The 26,457-nt window shown below is 37.3% G+C and overlaps 1 protein-coding gene across 1 annotated transcript; it reads left to right on the forward strand.

Annotated features, from left to right (window-relative positions):
• Positions 1 to 8,924: 8,924 nt before the first annotated feature.
• On the forward strand, positions 8,925 to 25,289 carry LOC129148549 (arylacetamide deacetylase-like). The gene is made up of 5 exons (XM_054713650.1): positions 8,925 to 9,090; positions 12,194 to 12,416; positions 17,327 to 17,396; positions 18,974 to 19,145; positions 23,359 to 25,289. The coding sequence occupies exons 1-5, from the start codon at positions 8,953 to 8,955 to the stop codon at positions 23,953 to 23,955; spliced, it is 1,200 nt and encodes a 399-aa protein (XP_054569625.1). The 5' UTR covers positions 8,925 to 8,952; the 3' UTR covers positions 23,956 to 25,289.
• Positions 25,290 to 26,457: the final 1,168 nt, after the last annotated feature.

Here is a 26,457-nt window from a genome sequence, read left to right on the forward strand (position 1 = left end):
TAGGGGCCCAGTGCACGAATTCATGCACCTTGAAAGGAACTGTGAGCCACGAAGCTGAAGTAGGCACTGGGGTGGGTCTCAGCACATCCTCTGTGCCCCTGCCCAGCCCCTCCTGCTGCAGCCCTGGTCCCCTACCTGCCAGCAGCCCTGGTCCTGCTGCCCCCGCTCCCATGCACTGATGGCCCTGGCCCTGCTCACACCCGCTGACGGCATGGAGCGATTGGGGCCAGAGACATCAGTGGGTGCGAGCGACAGCTGCTGCCCTGATCACCCCTCAAGAGCAAGGGACGGTGGAGAAGCCCTCAGGGGTGATCAGGGCTGGCAGCTGCTGCTCCCACCCGCTGATGATGCTGAGCGATTGGGACCGGCACTGGGCACTGGCAGCGGGTGCGAGCAATGGCTCCAGTGCCAGCTGCAGGTGCGAGCAGGGCCGGTGCTGGCTGTGGGTATGAGCGGGGTCAGCACCAGCATCAGGTACGAGTGCCAGGCAGGACTGCAGCGTGTGGGAGTAAAGAAATTTCAGTAACCACCAGAGGCTTGTCCCAATGACAGCGACCGGCACCCTGCCTTGGTCTGGTGCCCCCATTCCCCTGCTCTACCATCTCGCCACGGCCAACGCCCGCCATGTTCCACGCACGCCTTCTAGTGGTCAGCGCATGTCATAGTGACCAGTTGTTTGGTTGTTCTGGTTGTTCTGCCGTTTGGTCTATTTGCATATTAGCCTTTTATTATTTATTATGTCATGTACCAGGCTGCTAGTACAAAGATGGCTGCCCCCATGTGGATGGCTGCCCCCATATGGCCACCACAAGATGGCCACCACTGATGTCACTCGCACCCACTGATGTCTCTGGCCCCAATCATTAAATATTTTATTAAATGAGGGCAACTTAAAACTTTACTGCAGGCCAGGTCATCTTGTGGTGGCCGTCTTGTGGTGGCCATCTTGTGGTGGCCATATGGGGGCAGCCATCCACATGGGGGCAGCCATCTTTGTACTAGCAGCCTGGTACATGACAATCTGTGCACTCGGGGCAATCCCTCAGGCTGCCCTGGACCCTCTCATAATCTGGGACCCCTTGAGGGATATCCGACCACCTGTTTAGACCTGATCCCACTGAATGGGTGGCCGGACATCCTTCTCACAATCCAGGACTGCTGGCTCCAAACTGCCCTTAACTGCAGGCCTGGTCACCCCCAACTGGTCTCCCCTGCAGGCCTGTCCCCCCCAACTGCCCTCCCCTGCAGGCCTGGTCCCCCCAAATGCCCTCCCCTGCAGGCCTGGTCCCCCCAACTGCCCTCCCCTGCAGGCCTGGTCCTCCACAACTGCCCCCCCCTGCAGGTCTGCCCCCCCCCCCAACTGCCCTCCTCTGCCGGCCTGGTCACCCCTAACTTCCCACAACTGCCGTCCCCTGCAGGCCAGGTCATCTTGTGGTGGCCATCTTGTGGTGGCCATCTTGTGTCCACATGGGGGCAGCCATCTTTGACCACATGGGGGCGGCCATCTTGTGTCTTGGTGTGATAGTCAATTTGCATATTACTCTTCTATTAGATAGGATAGGATCCTACTGTAAGTAATGTTCCTTTTTCTCTCTGGTTGGTTTGAAGACTTGCTTTTTGCCACTTTTTTTTCCAGCAATTTGATTATGCGGTGTCTTGCTGTGGTTTATATTTTTATTATTTTGGTGGGATTTATTGAGCTTCCTTAACCCTTTGCACTTGCTAGCTTTTTTCTTGATTCCTTTATTCTAATGCTAACCATGTCGAGTCACACTCGACATCCGAGTGAAAAAGGTTAATCGTTCAGTTTATAGTTTTATTCGGATTTAGAAAAATTGTGACCCTTTCTAACTTCAGATAATTTATCTATCTCCCCTACTTCCATAACATATCTGCTACCACTTTCTGGAACTTCAGTTACATATATTAAACTGCTTCATATTTTCCCAGGGGTCACTGAGACTCTCTTTATTCTTTCCTCTCTGAATGCTTCATTTTGAACACTTTCTATTGTTATTCAGCTTCACTGATCTTTGTCCTAAGTTCAAAATCTGGTTTAGTAAATATTCAACTTCCTTCTGCTTAAAAATTGTCTTGGTTATTCTATGTTCTTTGCAAAAAAACAAAACAAAACAAACAAACAAACAAAACACACACACAGAAAAAATAATGTAAAAGAACAACCCCCGTGCCCCCCCACCCCCCCCCCCCGAAAAACAATATAGAACAAACAAACAAAAGCCTTTGGAATCTGCTTGTCAGTTTTCCCAAAATTTTTTTCTGAGATTTTAAGTCAGATTTCATTGCATTTATGGATTATTTTTAGGACAATGTTCATGTTAAAAATGATGCATTTTCTAATTCATGTATATGGAGTATATCTCAATTGATTTCTTTTCTAACTTCTCTCAGCAGTGTTTTGTAGTTTACAACATCAAGGTTTTACAAGTCCTTTGCTAGGTTTAATTATAAGAATTTGATTTTTTGGTTGTTATTGTGAATGGGTCATAAAGTTTTAATTATATCATCCTGTATTTCTTATGGTATAAAGAAATATATTTGATATTTTAATATTGAGCTTATATATTAAGACCACTAAATTTACTTATTAACTCTTAACTTTTCCATAGAAATTTCTTCTTACACGATTATATCATCTTCTAAGAAAGGTAGTTGTCTTTCTTTTTTTTTCCCCCCAATATGTATGAATTTGATTTCCTTGTCTTGTCTTAATGCATTCGTCAAGATCTCCAGGACAATGTTGAGTTGAGGTGGTGAGAGGGATCTTATTTTTTTTTCTTGATTTTAGTAATAAATAATTTTATATTTTACTATTAAATGTGATATGATATTAGATCTAACTTTCTCATAAATACGCTTGAAGAAGTTAGAGAAATTATTTTCTATTGATTGTTCAACGAGGGATTTATAATTATTACTAGAGGCCCAATGCACAAAATTAGTGCACTGGTAGGGTCCCTAGCAGCTGCTGACCACCAGCCAGGGCCTCCCTCCCTTCCCCCAGCTGGCCCTACCCCCTGGTCAAACTCCCGGATGACCTCACAGTCAAGGGTACAATTTGCACACTATGCTTTTATTATATAGGATTATTCAATATTGAATTCATTTAAATGCTTTCTCTGCATCTTTTAAGCTTATCATATTTTTATTATTCAAGAACTTCCATTAACACACTTGTCAAATGTTAAAACAATATGCATAATTAATGTTAATTCCATTAGTGATACATATAATATAGTTGGGTTCTCTGTGCTAACATTGTGCTTAGAATTAGTATTTGCTTTTATCAGAGATTTTTATCTGTTACTTTGTTCTCTTTACTGGCCTTGTCAAATTTGGGGTTCAAGTCTGCTGGTCACATAAAATGATTTGTAAAATATTCCATCTATATTTTTTTCTTTCTTTGAAAAGTGTGGATAAGACTGGCATTATTTCTTCTTTCAGTGGTTTGAAGAATTCAACAGTGAACACATCTTGACAGGCTTTTATTGTAGGAAGTTATTAAAATTGCAGATTAAATATCATTTATAGTTATGTTGACATCCAACTTGTTTAAAACTTATTCTTACATGACTTTTATGTTTTTTCAGGAGATTTATCTATTTTTTCAAGTATTTAAATTTATTGACATGATATTGTTTATAATATTTTATTTTTTAAAATGATACAATAGGACACCCTAAAGACACCACCAAAAAACTACTAGATTTAACAAATGAATTTGGCAATATAGCAGGATACAAAATTAACACACAGAAATCAATGGCATTTTTATACACCAGAACTCTCAGAAAGAGAAACTATAAAAGCAATCCCATTTACCATTATAATTTAAAAAAATTTAAGATACTTAGGGATAAATTAAACCAAGGAGGTAAAAGACTTGTATTCAGAAAACAACAGGATATTGATAAAAGAGATAGAGGAAGATATAAACAAGTGGAAGAATATACCATGTTTATGAATTGGTAGAATTAATATCATTAAAATGTCCATACTACCCAAAGCAATCTACAGATTCAATGTAATCCCTATCAAAATATCAACAGCATATTTTACAGATCTGGAACAAATACTCCAAAAATTTATATGGAACCAAAAAAGACCTCAAATAGACCCAACAATCTTGAGAAAGAATAATAAAGTTGGTGGGATCATAATATCAGAGATTAAGCTGTACTACAAAGCCACTGTAATCAGAACAGACTGGTACTGGCACAAGAACAGGCATATACAGTATATCAATGGAACAGAATAGAGAACTCAGAAATCAATCCAAGCCATTATGCTCAATTAATATTTGACAAAGGAGGTAAGAGCATACCATGGAGTCAAGACAGTTTCTTCAATAAATGGTATTAGGATAATTGGACAGATACATGCAAAAAATAAATAAATAAAACTAGACCACCAACTTTAACCATACACAAGAATATACCCAAATGGACAAAAGACGTAATGTAAGGCATGGAACCAGAAAAATTGTAGAAAAAAATCATAGGAAACAAAATATCAGCCATCTCATGGAACAGAACTTTCACTGATACATGGCCTAAGGTAAGAGAAACAAAGGAAAAATAAACAAATGGGACTACATCAAAATAAAAAGCTTCCACACAGAAAAAAAAAAAAAAAAAGAAAGAAAAGAAAAGGAAAAAACAAACAAACAAAAAACAACATCAAAATGAAAAGGGAACCCATTGTATGGGAGAACATATTTGCCAATGATATATCTGATAAGGGGTTAATTTCCAAAATATATCAAGTACTCAAACATCTCAACAAAAAGAAGACATACAACCCAATTTAAAAATGGGCAGAAGACCTGAATAGATACTTCTCCAAAGAGGACATAGAAATGGCCAAGGGATATATGAAAACTTGTTCAAGGTCTCTAATAATCAAAGATGCAAATTAAAATGACAATAAGGTACCACCTTACACCTGCCAGAATGGCTATCATCAATAAATCATCAAACAACAAGTGCTGGAGAGGATGCGGAGAAAAAGGAACCTTAGTACACTGCTGGTGGGAGTGCAGACTGGTGCAACCACTATGGAAAACAGTGTGGAGATTCCTCAAAATATTAAAAATGGAACTGCCATTTGACCCAGTGACCCCACTTCTAGGAATATAGCATAAGAAGCCAGAAACACCAATCAGAAAGAATATATACACCACTATGTTCATAGCAGCATTATTATTTTTTCTTTTTTAAAATCTTTATTGTTGAGAATATTCATAGCAGCATGATTTAAATAGCTAAGATATGGAAACACCAATCAGAAAGAATGTATGTACCCCTATGTTCATAGCAGTGCAATTTGCAATAGCTAAGATCTGGAAACAACTCAAGTGCCCCTCAGTAGATGAATGGATTAAAAACTGTGTTGCATTTACACAATGGAATAATATGCAGCTGTCAAAAAGAAGAATCTCTTACCCTTTGCGATAGCATGGAGGGACCTGGTGATTATTATGCTAAGTGATATAAACCAGTCAAAGAAATACAAGTACCACAGGATCCCACTTATATGTGGAATCTAATGAACAAAATAAACTGATGTATAAAAAAGATCCAGAGACATGGAAGCATGCAACAGACTGATGTATTTCAGCAGGAAGAGAAGGGGAGACAGAAAAGTGATTAGTCAATGAATTTATATGCATATATGCATCACTCATGGACAGACAAAGAAGACCTAGGGAGGGGATGTACGCATCTTTGGAGGTGGTAAATGGGGGTAAAAGGGGGTCATCTTTAATAATTTCAACAATAAAGGTAAAGTTAAAAAATAAAATAAAATGGCATTAGAATCTGTAGTGGTATTTTTTCTTATTTCTGTTATTTATTTTTTTTAAGAGGCACTTAAGGATTTATCAATTTACCAACCTTTATAAAGGTGGTATAGTCTTTTGTTGATCCTTTTTATATCACATTAATTTTAATGTCATTAATTAATCCTCATATTTTTATTAATTATTCCTTCTACATTCTTAGAGTTTTATTTACCATTTGTAATTGCTTGATATGGGTGATTGCATTACTGATTTTCATCTTGAGTAATAATATCAAATGCACATTTTAAAAATATATATCATATATGGAGAGATGCAGAAACAACTGAAAAACATTTCAACTTTTCTAAAGTTTGACAGCAATGGATTAATGAGGAATGCTTTCATGATAATATATTTATTTTCTTATCAAGTGGTTTTTAGATCTTATGATGAGTATATGAGTGATTCCACAATTACAAGAACATAATGTCACATCTTTCTGGTTTTTATACAAAAAATAATTTTAGCACTACTGGCCTTCAGCAGAAAGAGAGAAGGATTTTCAGTCTTTAGTCAAGGATAAACTTGATGTACAAATAATGGAAATGTCCTAGGTAAGAGCTTATACAATGATTCCAATAAGACATAGAAGTGGAAATTGCATGTTTAATCAGCAATTTGATAAAAAATTATTCGGGTTATATTTTGCAGATAAGAATATCTATCACATTCTGTTCATACTATCAACCAATAGTTATGCAAAGTCAAATAACTTGTTTGCTGGGACTTGCTGAACAAAGCCATTCCATATGCCTTTACTGTATAATATTTGTACATAATACTTGCTGTACAAACAGTCATGTCATTTACTCTGAGGAAGATATTGAACTGATGTGAATACAATAAAAGCCAGACCATTTTTAGTTTAGATCATTTGTTTTCTAAAAAAGCCAATTAGACACACCCAACACTTCAACATATCTCAAAGGGGTTATGCTAAGTATAAGAATCCAGTCTCAAAATAATATACATTGTAAGCTTTCAGTTATATTACATGAAAAATCTATCATGATGGAGAATAGGCCAATGGTTGCCAGGGGTGAAGTTTGGAGAAAGGATACAACTGCAAAAGTTCAGAAAGTAGGAGTTTTGGAGATGGTAAATGTGTTCTGTATCCTGATTGCATAGAAGTTTCACAAATGTACACATGTGTTAACATCCATAAAACTATACAATAAAATGTCAATTTTTAGTGCATGTTCATTTAAAAAATAAAGTAATTTGGTTTAGCTTACAACTCCCATTTATTTGCTGGCCTTGGTGAAGACAGACAACTTCTCTTTTTAAACAATGATTGGAACACCTGTTTTCATATCTGGATTAATGGCAAATACCCTTAGGGGAGAGAAGAGTAAAGATCAAGGTCAGTCCAACAATTGTGTCAGCCTTCTGCCTGGAGGAAACTTACAGATCATTGTTTGGGTAATTGATCAGAATTGAGGAGGTAGAAATGGAAGTTCGGGGAGACTGAGGAAGGTGGAAGCCATAATGTAGAGCTCTGGACAGGATAAAATGTTATATAAATAAAGAGCTTGAGAAAAATATCTCAGGCCATCCTAGACCAGCTGAACATGTGCCATGTAAGGGGGGACATAACTCCATGAGGCCAGCAAATAAGTGGGAGCTGTAAGCTAAACCAATTCCACAACCCAAAAAGGGTAGGTAGTTGTCTGAGCTCAATACAACCTTTTTTCCCCAAAAAATTTTTGAGAACTGTGCAGTCACTGATCCCAAAGCTCAACAAACTGAAGAAAGATAAACAGGAAGAAATTATAAAAAGGTACATACATCACAACCAAATTGCTGAAAACCAATTATTGAAAGAAGCCACAGGGAAAAACAATACAGTATATACAGAGATACAAAACTTCACTGAAGAGCAAAATTCTCAGAAATTAGACAAGCTAGAAGGTGACAGAATGACATAGTTAAAGGATTTGAGAAAAGGACAACTAAAATCATATATTCAGCAAAATTTTCTTTTAACGTCGCCTAGACTGCCCTGGCCAGTGTGGCTCAGTTGGATGAGCATCATCCCATGCACCGAAAGTTTGCCTGTTCAATTCCTAGATTTTGTGATGCCACCAACTCAAAAGAGAGTTTCCAGGTCCTGTGGATGCTAACCACTTCTGTCTGAAAATGACACACATTAATTTATATCTGATCCCTTTGGCTAGCTGGGGTCCCATAACCTTACTTAACTGCTAGAGAAGGGATCTAAAAGTTATAGGGGCACATGGATATTTCAGTGAACAATCAGTGTCTCCAACACTGTCACTTGGTTTTGTATGATCTTAGCAAATTACTTCATCTTAATCTCAGTTGCTTATCTATGATCAGAGACTAATTGATGAACTGGGTCAAGTGAGGTTTCAGTGTAAGAGACTCACGGAGGGCGGAACTGGCTTCTCTCCATGCTGCTGAATGAGCTTGTGCAACTTTCTCAACTTCCCTCCATCTGTTTGCTGCTCTCTCACATGACAGTAATACTACTGAGGACTAAATAAAATTTAAAAGTTTTGGTAAGCTGACTCGGATACAGAGTTAAGTGCTCAAAATCTGTTAGCTATCTTCATGATTGTGGCATAATTTTAACATAATTAGTATTATTTATTGACATTTAAAATTGTAGCAAGACAATCAAATGTTATAATCCTATAAAATTTAAGTGAGCATATTCATCTTGCTTTGTAAAAGCTCTCAATACTTTCTAAAGATTTGTGTGTTTTTTTCTCTCTGAGATGAGTTATTTGAATCATATACTGGGTTTGTTGAATTTTCCTCAGGCCTTTAAAAAAAATAATGCAAGTATTCTGTACCTCATGATATGCAATAAACTGTTTGCTTGACTGCCTAGCCACCCAGTAAGGAGGTTGGACAAGATAAAACTTGCAAACAGTGAGTGCTGTACGTTTACAGTGATCTTTGTCCTCCTACTGTTTATTTCTGAACAGCCAATGAAATGACACAGGGAGCAGTGGAGTTGGTATTCAGGAAGTTAAGTAACACTTTATGATAGGTCCAAACCTGGTTATGAAAGTTCTGTCTCTGAATATTTCAAAGTGCAAGGAGAGAAGACGGGAAACAGCATGGGAAGAAAGACTATTTTGCTACTGTTGGTGGGCATTTTCACGGCATATTATGTTTATACACCTCTCCCAGATAACATTGAGGAGCCATGGAAACTAACTGGGTTTAACCTCATATTTAAAACTGTATCAAATGTGGTAAGTATAGAATTTTATTGACTCAATATCTAACAGATTAATCAGGAGAAAATATCCGTTGTATTACTTTTAACAACTTCTACTGTCTTGGACGTTTTGCTCTTTAAGTTTGCTGATTTTAAAATCTTTCTTATATTTTAACTATTCTTTAAGGCCGACCACTAGCAGAATGAAAATGAAGGAAGTGGTCAAATAGTTTTGATTTTAAATATTAAAGAACAAAATGGGTCGGCTGAGAAAAACAAAAAGTCTTCTTGTGAGTTTCGTGGCATGAACACAGCCAGAAGGAAGCATGTTAAAGCATGAACTACAGAAATGGTAGGACTGAGCAATACTCTGGTTAGTCACAGAATGTTATGCAATGATCTTGTATTCAGACATGAAAATGAATTCTTACTGAGATATTTGGAAACAGGTCACTGGTAAAGGCCAGGGAGATGTGTGATGTCCAGTAGATGGTGACCTGCTCAGGTGACCAGGCAACTGGCAGGCTAGCTGCCCACCATGGCTGGTCCTCAAAGACCTATGGTTCTTTCTGAGTGAAGCTAATTACCTAGAAATGAAACCATTCATTATCTACTTTAATCTTTAATCTTCTCGGTAGCAATTTTCCTGTAGAAGAAAAAACAAAAAGATAATTCAAGGACAATTAGCCTGAGTAATAAAACTCTTGGCTTTTTATCTCTTTCCTTGGCACCCCCCTTTTTTAAGGTATTTTAACAATCTCTTTTGGCATATAATGTAGCTTTGAATCAGTGCAATATATAACATAGGCACTATTTCTCAGCTTTGATCATCAGAAATTCAACTGTTATTTATTTCCTTAGCTGATAGATCTTTGTATGACTAAGGTATAAGAAATGATTTTGTCCATACACTGAGGCATATAAATTCCAGAGTTGGTCAAAATTTTCCCTCTTTATCATTCGATATTTCAAATTTATGTGAACAATTGCTTTTGAGGTTTAGACTCAGTATAAAGAGAGTATGCTGGTCTGAGATATTAATCTGCTGCTCTCATTCACCATACTTCACTAAAGGAAAATTCAAAGAAACTTTAAAAACTTTAATTATTCATTTCAGACTGCAGAGACACTGGGCGATAGTTTTAGCCCATACTGGTGGCGTTTTAGTCTTCAGTTTTATGTTTATCATACTTCCTAGTAGAATCTAAAAACTTGCGCAATTATAAAGTCACATTAAAAATTTCATACTTTGTACTTTCTTATACAACATTGCAATTTGTTTTCATAACTAAATTCCTGTCCTTAAATTGCATAATTTAGTAAGTCTCTGTCATTTAAAAAATATTTGAAACAGTCTTATTCTTTCAGGATAAATGGCTTGAATCCAGTGATAAATGTTTTGAAAGATGGTCTTGTATTATCTGTACTTAACTTTGGTTTAAAGCCAGAAGGCCAACTAAATTGGCATAAACTACTTTTGTGGGATACATATGGATACCTCCTCTACGTCATAGGTTGTAGAAATTTTAAATTTATTTCCTAAAATTAAGTAAATGCTATGACCTGCATGTCCACTTTCTGTGTGAGCAATTAAAATCAGCCTAATATTTATGTGATTTCTTCAAAATCTCACCATTAATTGGTTGGAGTGCTTGTGCAAAACTCCACTGGGCAACATGGGGAAACATAATGTAACACTGCAGAGATAAAGAGCACAGATGATGGTCCACTAGGGGTAGGAGTCTCCACCCCTTCTGTCTCTGCAGAGAGGAGCAGGTAGAAGAACCCCCGTGCTGGGGCCTGGTCAGCATGTGGAGCTGTCTGTGTGTGGGGGGGGGGGGGGGGGAGGGAAGGTACCCGCAATGTGGAAAAGGCCTAGAACAGTCTTATAGCTGGAGTAGCCAATCTCCTAAGGCTTGTCAGGCAGTCTAAGCATTTGCATTTCACTCTCATCTGCATGAATTCTACTCCTCTGGTGGCAATTACAGCATGAGGACAGCCCTTTCTTGAAGGTGTGTGCTTTTCTGTGAGTCTAACTTCTACAGTCCCTTTGGGACAGCTGCCAGGCAACCGTAAGAAGATGTATTTGTTTGCACTTGAACATCAATTTGGGTGGAGCATGAGTGGGCTGGGAAATGCAGCTGGATTGGGGAAATAATACCCTTCCACTGGACCCTGGCCAATAGTCTGCATGTTTCGACATTAGGAGTGAAAGCATCGTCTTTTTGATATTTGGAATCCCAGCGTGATAGGTCTTTCATGATTGGCTCACACTCACTCTTTGGGACCCCGTTTATTTCATGCATCCCGGTGTGGACCTGACCTTGTAGCTTTACTAAACTACCCGAATTTCTCTAATTGTAATAGGAGTGTCCCTGTTCCTCTGGCCTAGAAAGAGATTTTCTCCTTTGTTCAGCCGAACTTCCCTCTCTATACTCATAGCAGAGTTCACATACTGTTTGAAACCTTCTCCCTCAGGTCTCATGACCAGGCAAGTAGTTTACCTCTCTAGTGACTTTTGCCAAAGTTCTTTGTACATGTCTCAGATGGGCATCTATGTTGTTTCATAATTGCTTATGCATCCATTCCTCCCACTTGACTCTGAGCTTATTTAGAGTAAAGAATGTACATTGTTTATCTGTGTACTCAAAGTAAGAAGCATCGATGTCATTTCAGCCTGGCTGGTGTTGCTCAGTGGTTGAGTGTCAACCTATGAACCATGAGGTCACAGTTCGATTCCTGGTCAGAGCACATGCCCAGGTTACCAGCCTGATCGCCAGTTTGGGCATGCAGGAGGCAGGCGATCAATGACTCTCATCATTGATATTTCTATCTCTTTCTCCCTTTTCCTTCCTCTCTGAAATTAAATATATTTTTAAAATTCATTTCAAAGCTCATAATAAACTGAAGCCTAGATCCTTCCAAGTTGTAATATCTCAAGAATTCTTTAAATATCTTCTTCTTCTTCTTTTTTTTAATCTGAGGCAACTATTATGGTAAAGATTCTGAATCTCAAATATTTCTGTGTCATTCAGATTCAGGTGTGAGCATCTGTGCATACTTCTGTGTTCATAAACAAAACTGGCACTTGCTGTTTGTAATCTGCGATGGTATTTGTTTTCTTTCTTTCCTTTTAGGCCCTGGTTGGTGAACTCCTGGGAATCAACCATTTCATGAACACTGCAATGTTTCTCATGAGCCTTCAAGATGTCCCACCCACATCTGATGAAACTGTCACTGTGATGGACACAACTTTCAGCAATGTTCCTGTCCGTGTATATATACCAAAGCGCAAGTCAGAGGCCCTAAGAAGGGGCTTATTTTACATTCATGGTGGTGGTTGGTGTTTGGGAAGTGCTGGTAGGTACCCCTTGTTGCACAATTTTCTTATCATATCGCATATATTTTATTAATATGTTTTCTCTGACATATCTGGTAAACATTATCACAGATAACAAAATACCTCAGCTGTCTGAAATTTCTTTAGTTGCAATTATGTTAGTTTAAAAAATTATTTTGAATTTATTTCTCAAATGAAATAAATATCAAAGTTGTAGCAAATCTCAGGTGAGAAGAAAAACTTTCATGAATGTAGAAATTTATTATTAAGATTGTTAATTACAAATATGATGCAAAATTGTAATGAAGACCAAAATTAAATGAGTTGAAGGGTGGAGGAGAAGTGAGAAAATGAAGATGGTGACGCAGTCTTTTAATAAATTTAGGAAAGATGGGGTCTCAGACAGAAAAGAAGCACAGGGTTGAGTAAGTGTACTTTATTTTTATTTTATGTAAAATATATGTACAGCCCTGGCAAGTGTGGCTCAGTTGTTTGGAAGGTCTTCTCGTGCACTGAAAGTTTACCTGTTCAATTCCCTGTCAGGGCTCATACCCAGGTTATGGCTTTGACCCCTGCTAGGAACCCATATGGAAGGCAAGGAATCAATGTTTCTCTCATACATCAATGTTTCTCCCTCTCTTCCTCTCTCTCTCTCACTATTTCTCTCTCTCTCTTTCTTCCTCTTCCCCTATCTCTAAAATCAGTAAAACAAAATATGCTTGGGTGAGGCTTAACAAAAATTAAAATGCACATTTTAATTTATTTTATATACTTCCTATATTTCTACAAATATATCTAAAATACACTAATAAAAGAGAAACATGGAAATTGACCATCACTCTGCTATACCTACCAGCCAATCAAGAGAGAGTAAGCAAATTATCCCAACAAAGATGGCAGCGGCCACGGAGCTGGAGCAAGCAGGAGGCTTGAGTTGCCCCCAGCGATAAAGAAAGCCAAGCTTCCCGACCGCCCTGGCCGGCACTGGCCTCCACTCAAGGCTAGAAAGATTTAATTATAGAAGATAAATAAATCCCAGATACCTGCTTCCAACTGGCCTTGGTCTCTGCTCAAGGAGGTACTGAAAAAAAAAAAGAAAAGAATAAAAGGAGGAGCTGGGAGCCTGGATCACCAGGTGGCACGGCCAGGCTTAAAACAGCCCTCAGCTCCTCACCCAGGCTGGCCACACTCCCATGTGGTGAAGGTCCCTGCTGGGGGGCTTGGCTAGCCTGCAAACAGCCATCATCCCCTCACGCAGGCTGGCAAGGCACCCCAGCAGGATGCCCCCACCCTGAAGGGGCTGTGGCCAGCCTGCAAACAGCCATCATCCCTTCACCCAGGCTGGCCAGCACCCCATTGGGGACCCCGACCCTGAAGGGGGTGTGGCCAGCCTGAAAACGGCCCTCACCCAGGCTGGCCACACCACCATGGGGTGAGGGTCCCCACAGCGGGGGGCTTGGCTAGCTTGAAAACAGCCATCAACCCCTCACCCAGGCTGGCCAGGCATCCCCAGCTTGTATCCCCACCCTGAAGGGGGTGTGGCCAGCCTGAAAACCACCACAGGTCCCTTGCCCAAGCCGACCCATGCCCCAAGGGAACCCCCACCCTGATCCGGGACACCCTTCAGGGCAAACCAGCCAGCCCACACTGGTGTACCAGGCCTCTATCTATACTAATAAAAGGGTAATATGCTAATTAGACTGGGAGACCTTCCAGGAGACCTTCCGGATGTTCTTCTGGACAAAGCCATGGTGGCAGGGCCATGGTAGAGGTGGTTAGAGGCCAAAAGGGGAGGGCAGTTGTGGGTGATCAGGCCAGGTGGTGATGGCAGTAGTGAGTGATCAGGCTGGTGGGGGGCAGGGCCTTTGGGGGTAAGCAGACCAGCAGGAGGGCCAGTTGGGGGCAAGCACATCGTAAGTGGGGGTCAGTTTGAGGTGATGAGAACAGTGGGGGGGGGGCAGTTTGGAGTGAGCAGGCCAGCAGGGGGACAGTTGGGGGTGAGCAGTTCAGTGGGGAGGGAGGGTGGGGGTGAGCAGGCCAGCAGGGGTGCAGTTGGGGGTGAGCAGGGCAGCAGGGGAAGCAGTTGGGAGTGATCCGGCTGGCAGGGGGGCATTTGGGGCAAGCAGGCCGGTGGCAGGGGGCAGTTGGGGGTGAGCAGGCCAGCAGGCAGAGTGGTTAAGGGCAATCAGGCAGGCAGGTAAGGGGTTAGGACCCTGCAGTCCCAGATTGCAAGAAGGATGTCTGACTGCCCGTTTAGACCCAATCCCTGTAAACTGGCAGTAGGACACCCTTCAAGGGGTCCCAGATTGGAGAGAGTGCAGGCCAGGCTGAGGGACACCTCCGCCCCATGCACAAATTTCTTGCACTGGGCCTCTAGTCTTATATATTTATGCTTAAATACATATTATATTTATATATGGAAGGTCTATGAACATGTTTATAAGCTAAAGGTAAAGATAGCAATAAATAGCCCTAACAGGTTTGGCTCAGTAGACAGAGCAAGGGCTCTAGACCGATGAGTCCCTGGCTTGATTCTTGTCAAGGGAATGTACTTTGGTTACAGGCTCGATCCCCAGTAGGGGGCAGGCAGGAGGCAACTGATCAGTGTTTCTCTCTCAATGTTTCTAACTCTCTATTCCTCCCCCTTCCTCTCTGTAAAAATCAATAAAAATATATTTTCAAAAAAGTAAAGAGAAAGATAGCAGTAAATAGAAGTGTGTTGAAATGTGGGAGGAGGCACAGGAGGACAAGATGAAGTTTGCCTGACCTACAGGATGTTGGAGGGAACTGGACTCCTTACAAAGGGGAGTATTGATATCACACACGGGGAGGAACATAACTCGCTCTGTTATGTTTTCTCTCTCTGATTTCAGGGGGGAAAAAAAAAAAGAGGTATTGATGAGTACTGATGTAGATTGGAAATGTAAATTGGAGCAGTAAAGGGTGTGATGCTAAGATTTTGTATAAATTGAGGCAGTGAAGTCATCATATAATATCTCCTATGTCATAGAGTTATTTTGAAAATCAAATAATAGTAAAGTGATGTTTTTTAAGACGAAATTTGAAAAAACAAACAAACTGACTCTGCCACTATGCCATGCTTCAGTTAGTTTCCATGAGTTCCTGCTACCGAAAGCAGTCCTTAAAAATCTTTCCATCAGTGTTTCCCTAAAGAGTTGGGAGGATGCTGCCCTAGCTGGTTGTGCTCAGTGGATAGAGCATAGGCCTGCGGACCAAAGAAGCCCGGGTTTGATTCCTGTCAAGGGCCTGTACCTCGGATACAGGCTCTTCCCAGCCGGGGGCCTGGTGGAGGTGCATGCAGGAGGCAACCAATTGTTGTGTTCTTTCACATCAATGTTTCTTTCTGTTTTTCCCCCACGTTTCTACTCTCCCTAAAAATCATTGGAAAAATATCCTTGAGTGAGGATTAATAACAACAAAAAAGAGTAAGAGCATGCTTACCCAGGGAAAAAACTAAATAAGAATAAGCTCTGAAGCAAAATAGTATTTGCCTGATGCTTTCTCTTTCAATATTAAAGAAAGCTATAAAAATGTGTGTCCTAATCCAAAATACAAGCATGACTTTGTATAGTAAATGTTAAATAAAAATTCAAAATTTAGTGTGTATTTTACATTTTAAGAATATTCAGCACCTGCCCCGACCGGTTTGGCTCAGTGGATAGAGCGTCGGCCTGGAGGCTGAAAGGTTCCAGGTTCGGTTCTGGTCAAGGGCATGTACCTTGGTTGCAGGCACATCCCCAGTATGAGGTGTGCATGAGGCAGCTGATCAATGTTCCTCTCTCATTGATGTTTCTAACTCTCTATCCCTCTCCCTTCCTCTCTGTAAAAAATAAGTAAAATATATCTTTTAAAGAAAAGAATATTAAGCACCCAACTTTGAAAACATCATAAGAGAATGTCTACTCCTCTTTTTATGGTCCACAGGATGTACCTTTTGTGACAACTTTATATGTTGATATTTCCCATCAGTACTTCATGATCTCTCCCTCCTCTTGTTACTGGCAAATCCTATTTTCTTTTCTTTCTATTTTAAAATATATTTTATTGATTTTTTTACAGAGAGGAAGGAAGAGGGATAGAGAGTTAGAAACATTGATGAGAGAGAAACATCAATCAGCTACCTCCTGCACAACTCCTACTGGGGATGTGCCCGCAACCAAGGTACATGCCCTTGACCAGAATCGAACCTGGGACCTTTCAGTCTTAAGGCCAACACTCTATCCATTGAGCCAAACCGGTTAGGGCATATTTTATTATCTTAAATGTTTCTTATGTTCCAAAGGAAGCACTATTCCAAGCATAATAGCAAACATGTGTGACTCCTCCCTACCCGATCCATATACATGGCCAAAATAACCCCAGAAAACATATGTCTCCTCATCTTCCTAGAAAATATGAATGCCAAATACAGGTCTCAGCTCTCCCTATTCCTTTTACTCTTCTTTAACATGCTCTTGCAGTTTTTATGAAATCTAATACTATTCCAAAGAGCACTCTCTCTACCCCTCCATTAAAGCAACTAGTATATTGCTTTTAGTACATATGCTTGACCTTCCCAGCTCCTGTCTCCAGTAGGCTGTGACCTCCTGAAAGTCAGGGAGGTATATTTATGTTTATTCTTTCAACACCTAACACCTGCTGATTGAAGAGAGCACAGATTAATCTTGAAAAGAGGGAAATTTCTTAAATTATTGTGTAAAATATGGGGAAGAACAAGAAACCTGACAATGTGCATGTAACAGGATCACTGGGCAAGAGAATTCATGTTCTGTAGCTGTGATGAAATATTACAAATATTTTTCCAAAACATTTTCATGAAGAATGAGATGTTATAGTAGGCTTTTTGCTGGGGAAAACAATGTCCATCAATTTATTTGTCAGTCTCTGATTTTCTTTTCTTTTATTTTAGCTTATTATTCTTATGATATACTGTCAAGACGAACAGCTAATAGACTTGATGCTGTTGTCATTTCAACCAAGTAAGAGCACTGTTGGTTGGCTTGGGTTTGGGCCAGGTGCCTTATCTAGTGAGATGTTTTCAGGTGTTCTGATGATTCCATGGTTATGCTAGGTGTGTTTCAAATGGAAATCAGAGGGTGAGAATAGAGAAAGTGAGCTTGGGCATCACCAGAAAAGAGACAGAGAGAAGAGATTTGTAGAGTTGGGTCAAGTGGGGATCAAAAACAGGATGTCAAGAAATCGTTAAAGCCCTAACCAGTTTGGCTCAGGGGATAGAGCGTGGGCCTGCGAACTCAAGGGTCCCAGGTTTGATTCCAGTCAAGGGCATGTACCTTGATTGCGGGCACATCCACAGTGGGAGGTGTGCAGGAGGCAGCTGGTTAATGTTTCTCTCTCATGAATGTTTCTAACTCTCTATCTCCTCTCTGTAAAAAAATCAATAAAATATATTTAAAAAAAGAAATTATAAGAATAAAATTAAAATATTAATTTTTTATTACAAATGAACTTTGTTGGATTTCCCACCTACTCTTAGTTAGCAGAGTGAATAAGGAGGGCTTCAGAGTCAGAGAATCAGATACAAAAATTTGGTTCTAGAATTTACTGAGTGACTGTGACAGTTAAATCTCATTTTAACTCCATTTTCTCATATGTAAACTGGGAATCATATAATATTTCCTATGTCAGAGAGTTATTTTGAAAATCACATAATAATAAAGTATGTTTAAAGCAATTAGTATTATATATATATATATATATATATATATATATAATTAAATCTTGTTTTGGATTCATTGTAATTCAATTATATATATATAATTTATTTATTTATTTAATTTTTTACAGAGAGGAAGGGAGAGTTAGAAACATCGATGAGAGAGAAACATTGACCAGCTGCCTCCTGCACACCCTCTACTGGGGATGTGCCTGCAACCAAGATACATGCCCTTGACCGGAATCGAACCTGGGACCCTTGAGTCCGCAGTCCGACGCTCTATCCACTGAGCCAAACCTGTTAGGCCAGTATAGTATATATTATGGTATAATCCTTCATCAAAAGCAAGTAGTCACTAAATAACATGGTCATACAGGCACAGACTATTCTAAAAAGCCTTCTAGATCGATAATAGAAATGAAAAAAATATAGTAATGACTGCATGGCAAATTGATCATGAGATTAAGTTGGCATAAAATAATTTATAAGATTTGTTTAATATCTATTGGTTAGTAATAAAGTATAATGATTACAAAGAAAATAACATTCGGGAGTTCAGGTAGTTATCATCTGAGATTTTTTTTTTTTTTTCTTAAACCCAATCCAAGTTTTGCATTCAGGCCTTTACTCATGCAAAAATGACATTTGTGAAAATTTTCATATCCAGCATTATCATTAGGATCAAATCTAGTTTTGGATTCATTGTAATTCAAAATACATTTGTTAAAGAAAAATTTTACTTTTTATTTTGGGGCAATAGCATGCACAGAAATGGGTATGCACTCACACACAAACACATACACACACACACACACACACACACACACACATGTATTTTTATTATAAATATTGACTTAAAGGCCATTGTTTTTCTACCCACAGCTATAGACTAGCACCTAAATACCACTTTCCAAATCAATTTGAAGATGTGTATAATGCATTGAAGTGGTTCTTACGCCAAGATATTCTTAAAGGCTATGGTGTAGATCCCAAAAGAATTGGTATTTCTGGAGATAGTGCTGGAGGAAATTTAGCTGCAGCAGTGACTCAACAGGTATGTTGCTTAGATTTGTTTCCTTTTTAAAAATATATTACACTTAAATTTATTTATTTCAAATATTAATACAAATATATTATATTAATACATTAAAGACACATAGAAATCATATCAGAGAACATTAATATATCTAGTGCCTCTATTTCTACCTCCTGCTATATTTATAAAAATAAGATTATAAAATCCTGTTTCTAGATCATTGATTTAATCCTAATTGGTATTGTCAGGTAAGTACCACTGTGTTTGTTATATTACTGGATTGCATTTGTGAAATCAATCAATGATACCAATCACCATGACCAGAGCATCATATTATTTCAGTATTCTTTAGTGGAGTATGCTAAAACATGCATGAAAACTGTTATCAGAATAATAAAGTTGCCTATGGACAAAAAAGTTCATAGGTTCATAAATAGTCTTCATTTGCAGAAGGAACTATACTTTTCATATATCAATTAATACACTATTTCTATGACATTTAGCTAAAACCAGACACCTATTAACTATCGATTTAATATGGTAATAATTAATTATAATTATTCTAATAGATTATGAGTAAAATTGCTTTGGATACTGGTTTAATTAACCTAAGAAATTAATTTGGCACTGATGGCTTGGACGCAATGTTCCTGTAGAGAAAAAAAAAAACTCTAATGTATTTACAAATAAATGTTTACAATTTAATTCTAATCATAGATATTGCACATAAATTTATTGTGCTATAAAGCAAACCTTGCTATTATTTTTATTGTTTAGTTTAATACACATTTTAAAATACATAAATTTTAGCTACTGGTAGTTTTAGGATAATCATCTTGTCTTCAACAAGAAAAAAGATACCAAAAATTATGTACACACAGCCTACACAGGGGTGCACCTAGAGTGCCCAGCTCAGATGACTTTGGAGGCTGAGCCACTGGGCCCTACAGGACATCTACTACACAAGTCCACTCTACCAATTCCAGGAGACATAGCAGCTCTACCTAATACATAGAAACAAAGGGAAGCAACAAAAATGGGGAGACAAAGAAACATTACAAATGAAAGAACAGAAGAAATATCTAGAAAAAAAACTAAATTAAATGGAAGCAAACAAAATATAAGATAGTTTGAAACAATAGTTATATGGATTCTCAAGGATCTTAATAAAAGCTTCAAGGGACTTAGTGGGGATTTCAAGGATCTTAGTGAGAATTTCAAAGACATGAAAAAGAACCAGTCAAAAATTAAGCATTCGGTAACTGAATTAAAGAATAATTTACATGGATTCAGCAGTGTAGTAGAGGATTCCAAGAATCAAATCAGTGATTTGGAATATGAGGAAACAAAAAACACCTTAGCAGAAGAGTAAAAAGAATCCAAAAATATGAAGGTAGTGTAAGGAGACTCTGGGACAACTTCAAGCATTCCAACATTTGCATTATGGGGGTTCCAGAAGGAGAAGAGAGAGAGAGCAAGATATTGAAAACCTATTTGAAGAAATAATGACAGAAATCTTTCCCTACCTGATGAAAGAAATATACTTATAAGTCCAGGAAGACCAAACAAGATGAACCCAAAGAGGCCCACACCAAGACACATTATAACTAAAATGTGTTATAAAGAAATATAAAGAGCTCATCAACACCAAACAAGTATTACATAAAATAAAATGTTGAATGGTTTTCTTAAAGAAAAAAAGGAGAAGAAAAAGAAACAAAAAGGAGAAAAAAAGAAGGAGGAGGAGGAGGAGGAGGAGGAGGAGGAGGAGGAGAAGAAGAAGAAGAAGAAGAAGAAGAAGAAGAAGAAGAAGAAGAAGAAGAAGAAGAAGAAGAAGAAGAAGAAGAAGAAAAATACATATTTATCAACAATTGCATCTAAAAATCAAAATAAACAAGGAATCTAATGAACAAAATAAACTAATGAAAAAAATAGTACTAGAGACATGGAAACAAGGAACAGACTAATGTGTCTCAGAGGGAAAGGGGTTGGGGGAGGGAGGGCAGGAAGAGATTAACCAAAAAATTCATATACATATATGCATTTCCTAAGGACACAGACAATAGAGTGTTCAAGGCCTGGGACAGGGCAGGAACCAGGTGGATGGGGGTAATGGGGAAAACAAAGGAAAATATTTGTAATACTCTCAACAATAAAGATTTAAATAAAAAAAAGAACAAAGGAGAAAAAGTAACATGCAGATAAGCTAAAACTAAGAGAACTTGCTATTAATGGAACACTCTAAGACTACTTTAAGTGTTTCAGATGAAATGAAAATGCAGATGAAATTTTAACATGCAGGAAGAAGCAAAGAGGTAGAATGTGGTAAGATGAGAGTAAATCTTCATAAACTTGAATATTTTAAAATAATAAGATACATAGAATTAGAAAATGGCAAAATTCTATAGGTTAAGGAGAGGATAGATTTTAAATCTTATAAGGTTTTTTTATCATCTAAGAAGAAATAAAGACTTAGAATTAGCTTTTGACATGCTCATTAGTCTTTGAGAAGTTAAGAATACATATTTTAATGTTTAGGGTAATCAATTAAATAATAAAAACAGGGTATAACATAAACAGCTACAGAAAAAAAATAGAATAATTGAGAGATCAACCAACCTGAAAGAATGCAAAAAATAGAGAAAAAAGAAAAAGAAGATGCACAAAATAAGATTGGTAGGTCATAACTAATGATTTTAGTCATTATAACCATTTGTGCTTTAAATGATCTTGCTGTAGTACTAAGATTATCAGATTAAAAAATAAGTAAGCAGAAAATTTGAAAGCAAATGGATGGAAAATGTACACACTGAAATAATATTTAAAAGAATTGCTAGATAAATAAGATCACATCATTACAGAAAAGGTTTCAATGGCCAAAGAAATAAAACTAAAACTACATGGTTTTAATAACATGGCATTAAATACATAAAAGACTGGCAGGAGAAAAAACAAGTTTATGACCACAATAAGAGGTTTAATAATATTACTTTTAGCAATGAAGAGAACAATGGGCAAAAATAATAAGTGTATAGAGGAATATAATAATAATCAATATATTTCATTCAGGGGAACAGGCAAATAAGCAAGTACATGTGATCATTTTCAAAAATCAACTAAGTTCTGGGCTATAAAAAAGCCAGTCTAAAAAAAAACACAAAATTTAAGTTGTGTAATATTTGGACTTTTACTACAATGAAATGATGTGAGAAATCAACAAGAAAAAGACAAATAAAATATGCTTCTATGGAAATTTGGAAATTTAAAAAAATAGACTAAAAACCTATGGGTCAGTATTTAAAAGAATGCATCTTTTTAATATGTTCTCTACATTTAGAACTATATTTATAGAAAATTGTACTTTCTCAAAAGCATATGTTAGAAAATAAGGAAGGCTGAAAGAAGCATCTGACTTAAGAAATAAAGTCAATAAAATAAAGATAATGACAAGAAAAGAAATTATTATATTCAAACAAGCTCAGAGTAAATATAACAAAAAGCAAAAAGTTAATTCATTGAAAGGACTAATAGAGTTTTAATTCTCTGAAAAGACAAATGAGGAAAAACAAAAGTTGGGTACAAATGTCAGGATTGAGGAAGGGACAACTCTTCAGACCCTTTGGCATAAAAAAGAAATAGTTTTTGATGTTAAGAATGCACATTGCAATTCTGGAAAGCAATATTTGAACAACTTTAAAATTAAAACACCTAATATTAATTTAATTGAATTAACAAATAAGAAAAATATATCATGTAAAACAGTCACAATAAGAAATGAAAACCTGTCATTTTATAATCACAAAATAAATTACATAAATAATAAAAAAAATAGTTCCAGTAAGGAACTTAACTGGCAATTTGCTTCAAACACTTACGAAGAAATAAATCCAAAATAAACATAAAATATGCCCGAGAATGGGGAAAATATGTACACTCTTCAGTTTTTTTCAGAGAAACATGATATTTATGACCGATTAATCACATATTAGTCTTTTTCCCTACCCATGAGGAGAGTAGTACAAATTGTTTTGTTTATATTTATAGTATTTAAGTGTAGATACTGAATCTTAGGTATAATATTTAAAAGTTGGCAATTTCTTTGAGATATATTTCTTATTATTTCTGACTATCTTTTTGAAATTTTGAATGTATCATAGCTTCATAAATAAAAATATACATATAATATTGATGAAAATTATTATTTCAACAACTTACTTTTAATAATTTTCAGCTCATAGATGATCCAGATGTCAAGATCAAACTCAAGATCCAGTCTTTAATTTATCCTTCCCTTCAGACTCTGGATATGGATTTACCATCTATACGGGAAAACTCACATTTTCCAATTCTGCCCAAATCACTCCTGGTCAGGTTTTGGAGTGAATACTTTACCACAGACAGATCACTTGAAAAAGCCATGTTGATCAATCAACATGTACCAGTGGAATCAAGCTACCTCTTCAGGTTTGTTAATTGGAGTTCTTTGCTCCCAGAGAAGTTTAAGAAAGGGCATTTTTATAGCAGTCCAACTCATGGTCCTTCTGAGCTAGCTAGAAAGTATTCAGGGTTTCTAGATGTGAGGGCAGCCCCCTTGTTAGCTGATGACAACAAGTTGCGTAGCTTACCCTTGACCTATGTAATCACCTGTCAATATGATGTCTTAAGAGATGAGGGAATCATGTATGTCACCCGACTTCGGAATGCTGGAGTGAGGGTGACCCATAACCACGTTGAGGATGGATTCCATGGAATAATTTCCTTTCCTGAATTCAAAATTTGGCATAGAGTAGAAAATCAGTATCTGAGTTGGCTAAGTGAAAATCTATAGTAAATATCTTAGCAGTGGTTTATAAAAATATGTAAGCCTCAAATATAAAACATTAGTGAGAATCAAAAGGTTATGTTTAAATTTCTCTTTATCACCCATGACTTATCTAAGTGTTATAGTAATAGTAATAAAGATAAAATACAATATAGAATAAGTATTAAAGTGTGCAATTAAAGTGTGATATTAAATTGTGAAATCTGATAGTATGGAATGTAATGTAACCAAATTGATAAGCACCCTTGAGTGGCTTGTATGTAGAAAATAGATAAAGTGATCTGTACCCCATATGTAAGACCAGATAGCAAGGCTCCTGTGACCCACTGGTAAGACACACTGAAGACGCCCATCTGAGCACATAAAAAGAACTAGCTCTGGAGGAAGATCAGAGAGGCTTGTTCTGCTCCTCCACAGAGGATTGCTCTCTACTCCCCAGCCTGCATCTGCCCAAACTCTGCCGCGGACCGTGAGTCCGAACCATGAGCCATGAAACCGAGGCCTCAAACAAGACACTGAGCCACAGCTGCAACGTCCAATGTCCAGTGTGTGTGTGTGTCTGTTTGCGCGGATCCCCGGGTGGCCTGCTGAGGTCTGAAAACCACCAGGACTCTGGTAAATAAACCATGTGTGATTCGTGCATTGCATGTCTGTCTCCTGTGTAATTCATGCTCTGGTCAATATTAAGTAAGTACCTTGGGTCGTATGTGTCAGTGTCTGTTTAGAGACTGGCTGAGGTACCCTTGGTCATCTGTGCATACGTCCCTGAAGGAGAAATTGGGACGATAAGGTGCTCTGAACCATTGTGAATTTTTGCTATTGTTGTTGTTTTAGGATTTTTGTTTGTTTTTTGTTTGCTTTTTTACTTAGTGGATACTCTGTTTCTTATTCTAAGTGCTGTTTACTCACTTCTGTTACTTTAGAAAATGTCTACACCCTTAAATATTTTTTCTTGCTACTAAAGTGCCTAAGAGATGGCTGGTATTAATTTTGGTATCCTAGGGCAGAAATAGGCTTGGTCACATTAAGAAGTGGATTTTATAGTAGTAGATGGCATTATATTGAAGCAAATACTTTGAAAAACAGTTGGCACATAAGTCATATTAGTTAGTGCCTACAAGGTTGTTTCAAGGCACTAAATCCATTTCAGTAGAAGCTCTGGTATTTTATAAGCCAGATGTGTTTGTTTAAACCTTTTTTCTCAACGATAATACTATTAGACAATCAAAAAACTAAGGTTGTAAATTCCAGCATAAAAAATGAGTAATGTCTGTTTGTTTTAAAGAAAATGCCACGTTTATTACAAAATATGTATGGAAATAAAATTGATATGAAAAGCATTATTTTGTTTTGAGGAAACAAATTTGGAGGATTTATAGATTGCAAAGCAATAGAAAGCTACCAGTCAAGATAGTTTGGCATTTCAATACAGATAAGCAAATAGATAATACAATAGAATCCAGAAACCAATTCATATATTTAGAGTCAATTGTTGAGATAAGGTTGCCAATCTAATTCCATTACAAAAGTATTATATATATTTTAAATAGTGATTAAACATTTGAATATTCATATAAAATACCCTGACCTGGACTTACTTCACATTATAGAAAAAAATAAATCAAAATGACTCATTGATCTAAATATAAAAACATAAAATTTAAAACTTCTATAAGTTTTATTTTTTAGATAGGACTACATTTTACTTGAACTGTTGCATCATATAAGCTATCATTGTATTGTAGCGTCAGCTGTGTGGACTATTTCCAGTATTATATAAAATCCACAATCTAGGCACTGTCAACAGGCTGACTCAGTACAAATGATTTCTTGAACACTGACTTAACATTGTAATGTGTGTATTTGAATATTTCATGAAGAACGCAGATTTCTGATATTTTTGTAAATCTTAATTGGAAATTACGTTGAAATATTTATTTATTTTATTTACAATTCAGTCCTTTTTCTAGTTTGAAAAAATAAGTTGGACATATTTTAATGCCTAACATGAATGTATGAGACTAATGCAGTAAAACAGAGATGCATAAGCTAGTGCAGTTCCTGAAATAGCTACAAAAAGACAAGACTGGAAGAAAGTGTATTGAAAACTTTATAGCAAGTGGCAGCTGAGATTTTCTGCAGCAGAGAAAAACAATAGGCTGCTTGTCTGTTGTATAAAACAAATTGTGAAAATAATAAAGTGGACAATATGAATGGACATAGTAGCTTATGCATAATTTGTAAATTATTTTTAATGTGATCTGAGTTTATAACTTTGGCCAATTATAGTTTGGATTCTGACACAAAAAAGAAAGTCATTTTTAGATGGAGAGGTGGTAATAGATAGTGATAAAACTACATATACATATACATATACATATACATATACATATACATGTAGTTTTACATATGGCATATACATTATTATAATTACGGTGTTTGTTAGAAAATTACAAAATAAAGGCTAAAATAATTGTTCAGAAAAGTGAAATATTTTAAATTAAGACA

Source organism: Eptesicus fuscus, chromosome 3 (assembly GCF_027574615.1).
Source record: "Eptesicus fuscus isolate TK198812 chromosome 3, DD_ASM_mEF_20220401, whole genome shotgun sequence".
Lineage (NCBI taxonomy): Eukaryota > Metazoa > Chordata > Mammalia > Chiroptera > Vespertilionidae > Eptesicus > Eptesicus fuscus.

What these genes read in the sequence shown, in the direction of transcription:
- LOC129148549 (XM_054713650.1), top strand. Translation starts at nt 8,953, where the DNA reads ATGGGAAGAAAGACTATTTTGCTACTGTTGGTGGGCATTTTCACGGCA. An exon ending in GCTGTTGTCATTTCAACCAA is followed by an intron (nt 17,397 to 18,973) that starts GTAAGAGCACTG and finishes TTCTACCCACAG; the next exon opens with CTATAGACTAGCACCTAAAT. An exon ending in CTGCAGCAGTGACTCAACAG is followed by an intron (nt 19,146 to 23,358) that starts GTATGTTGCTTA and finishes AATAATTTTCAG; the next exon opens with CTCATAGATGATCCAGATGT.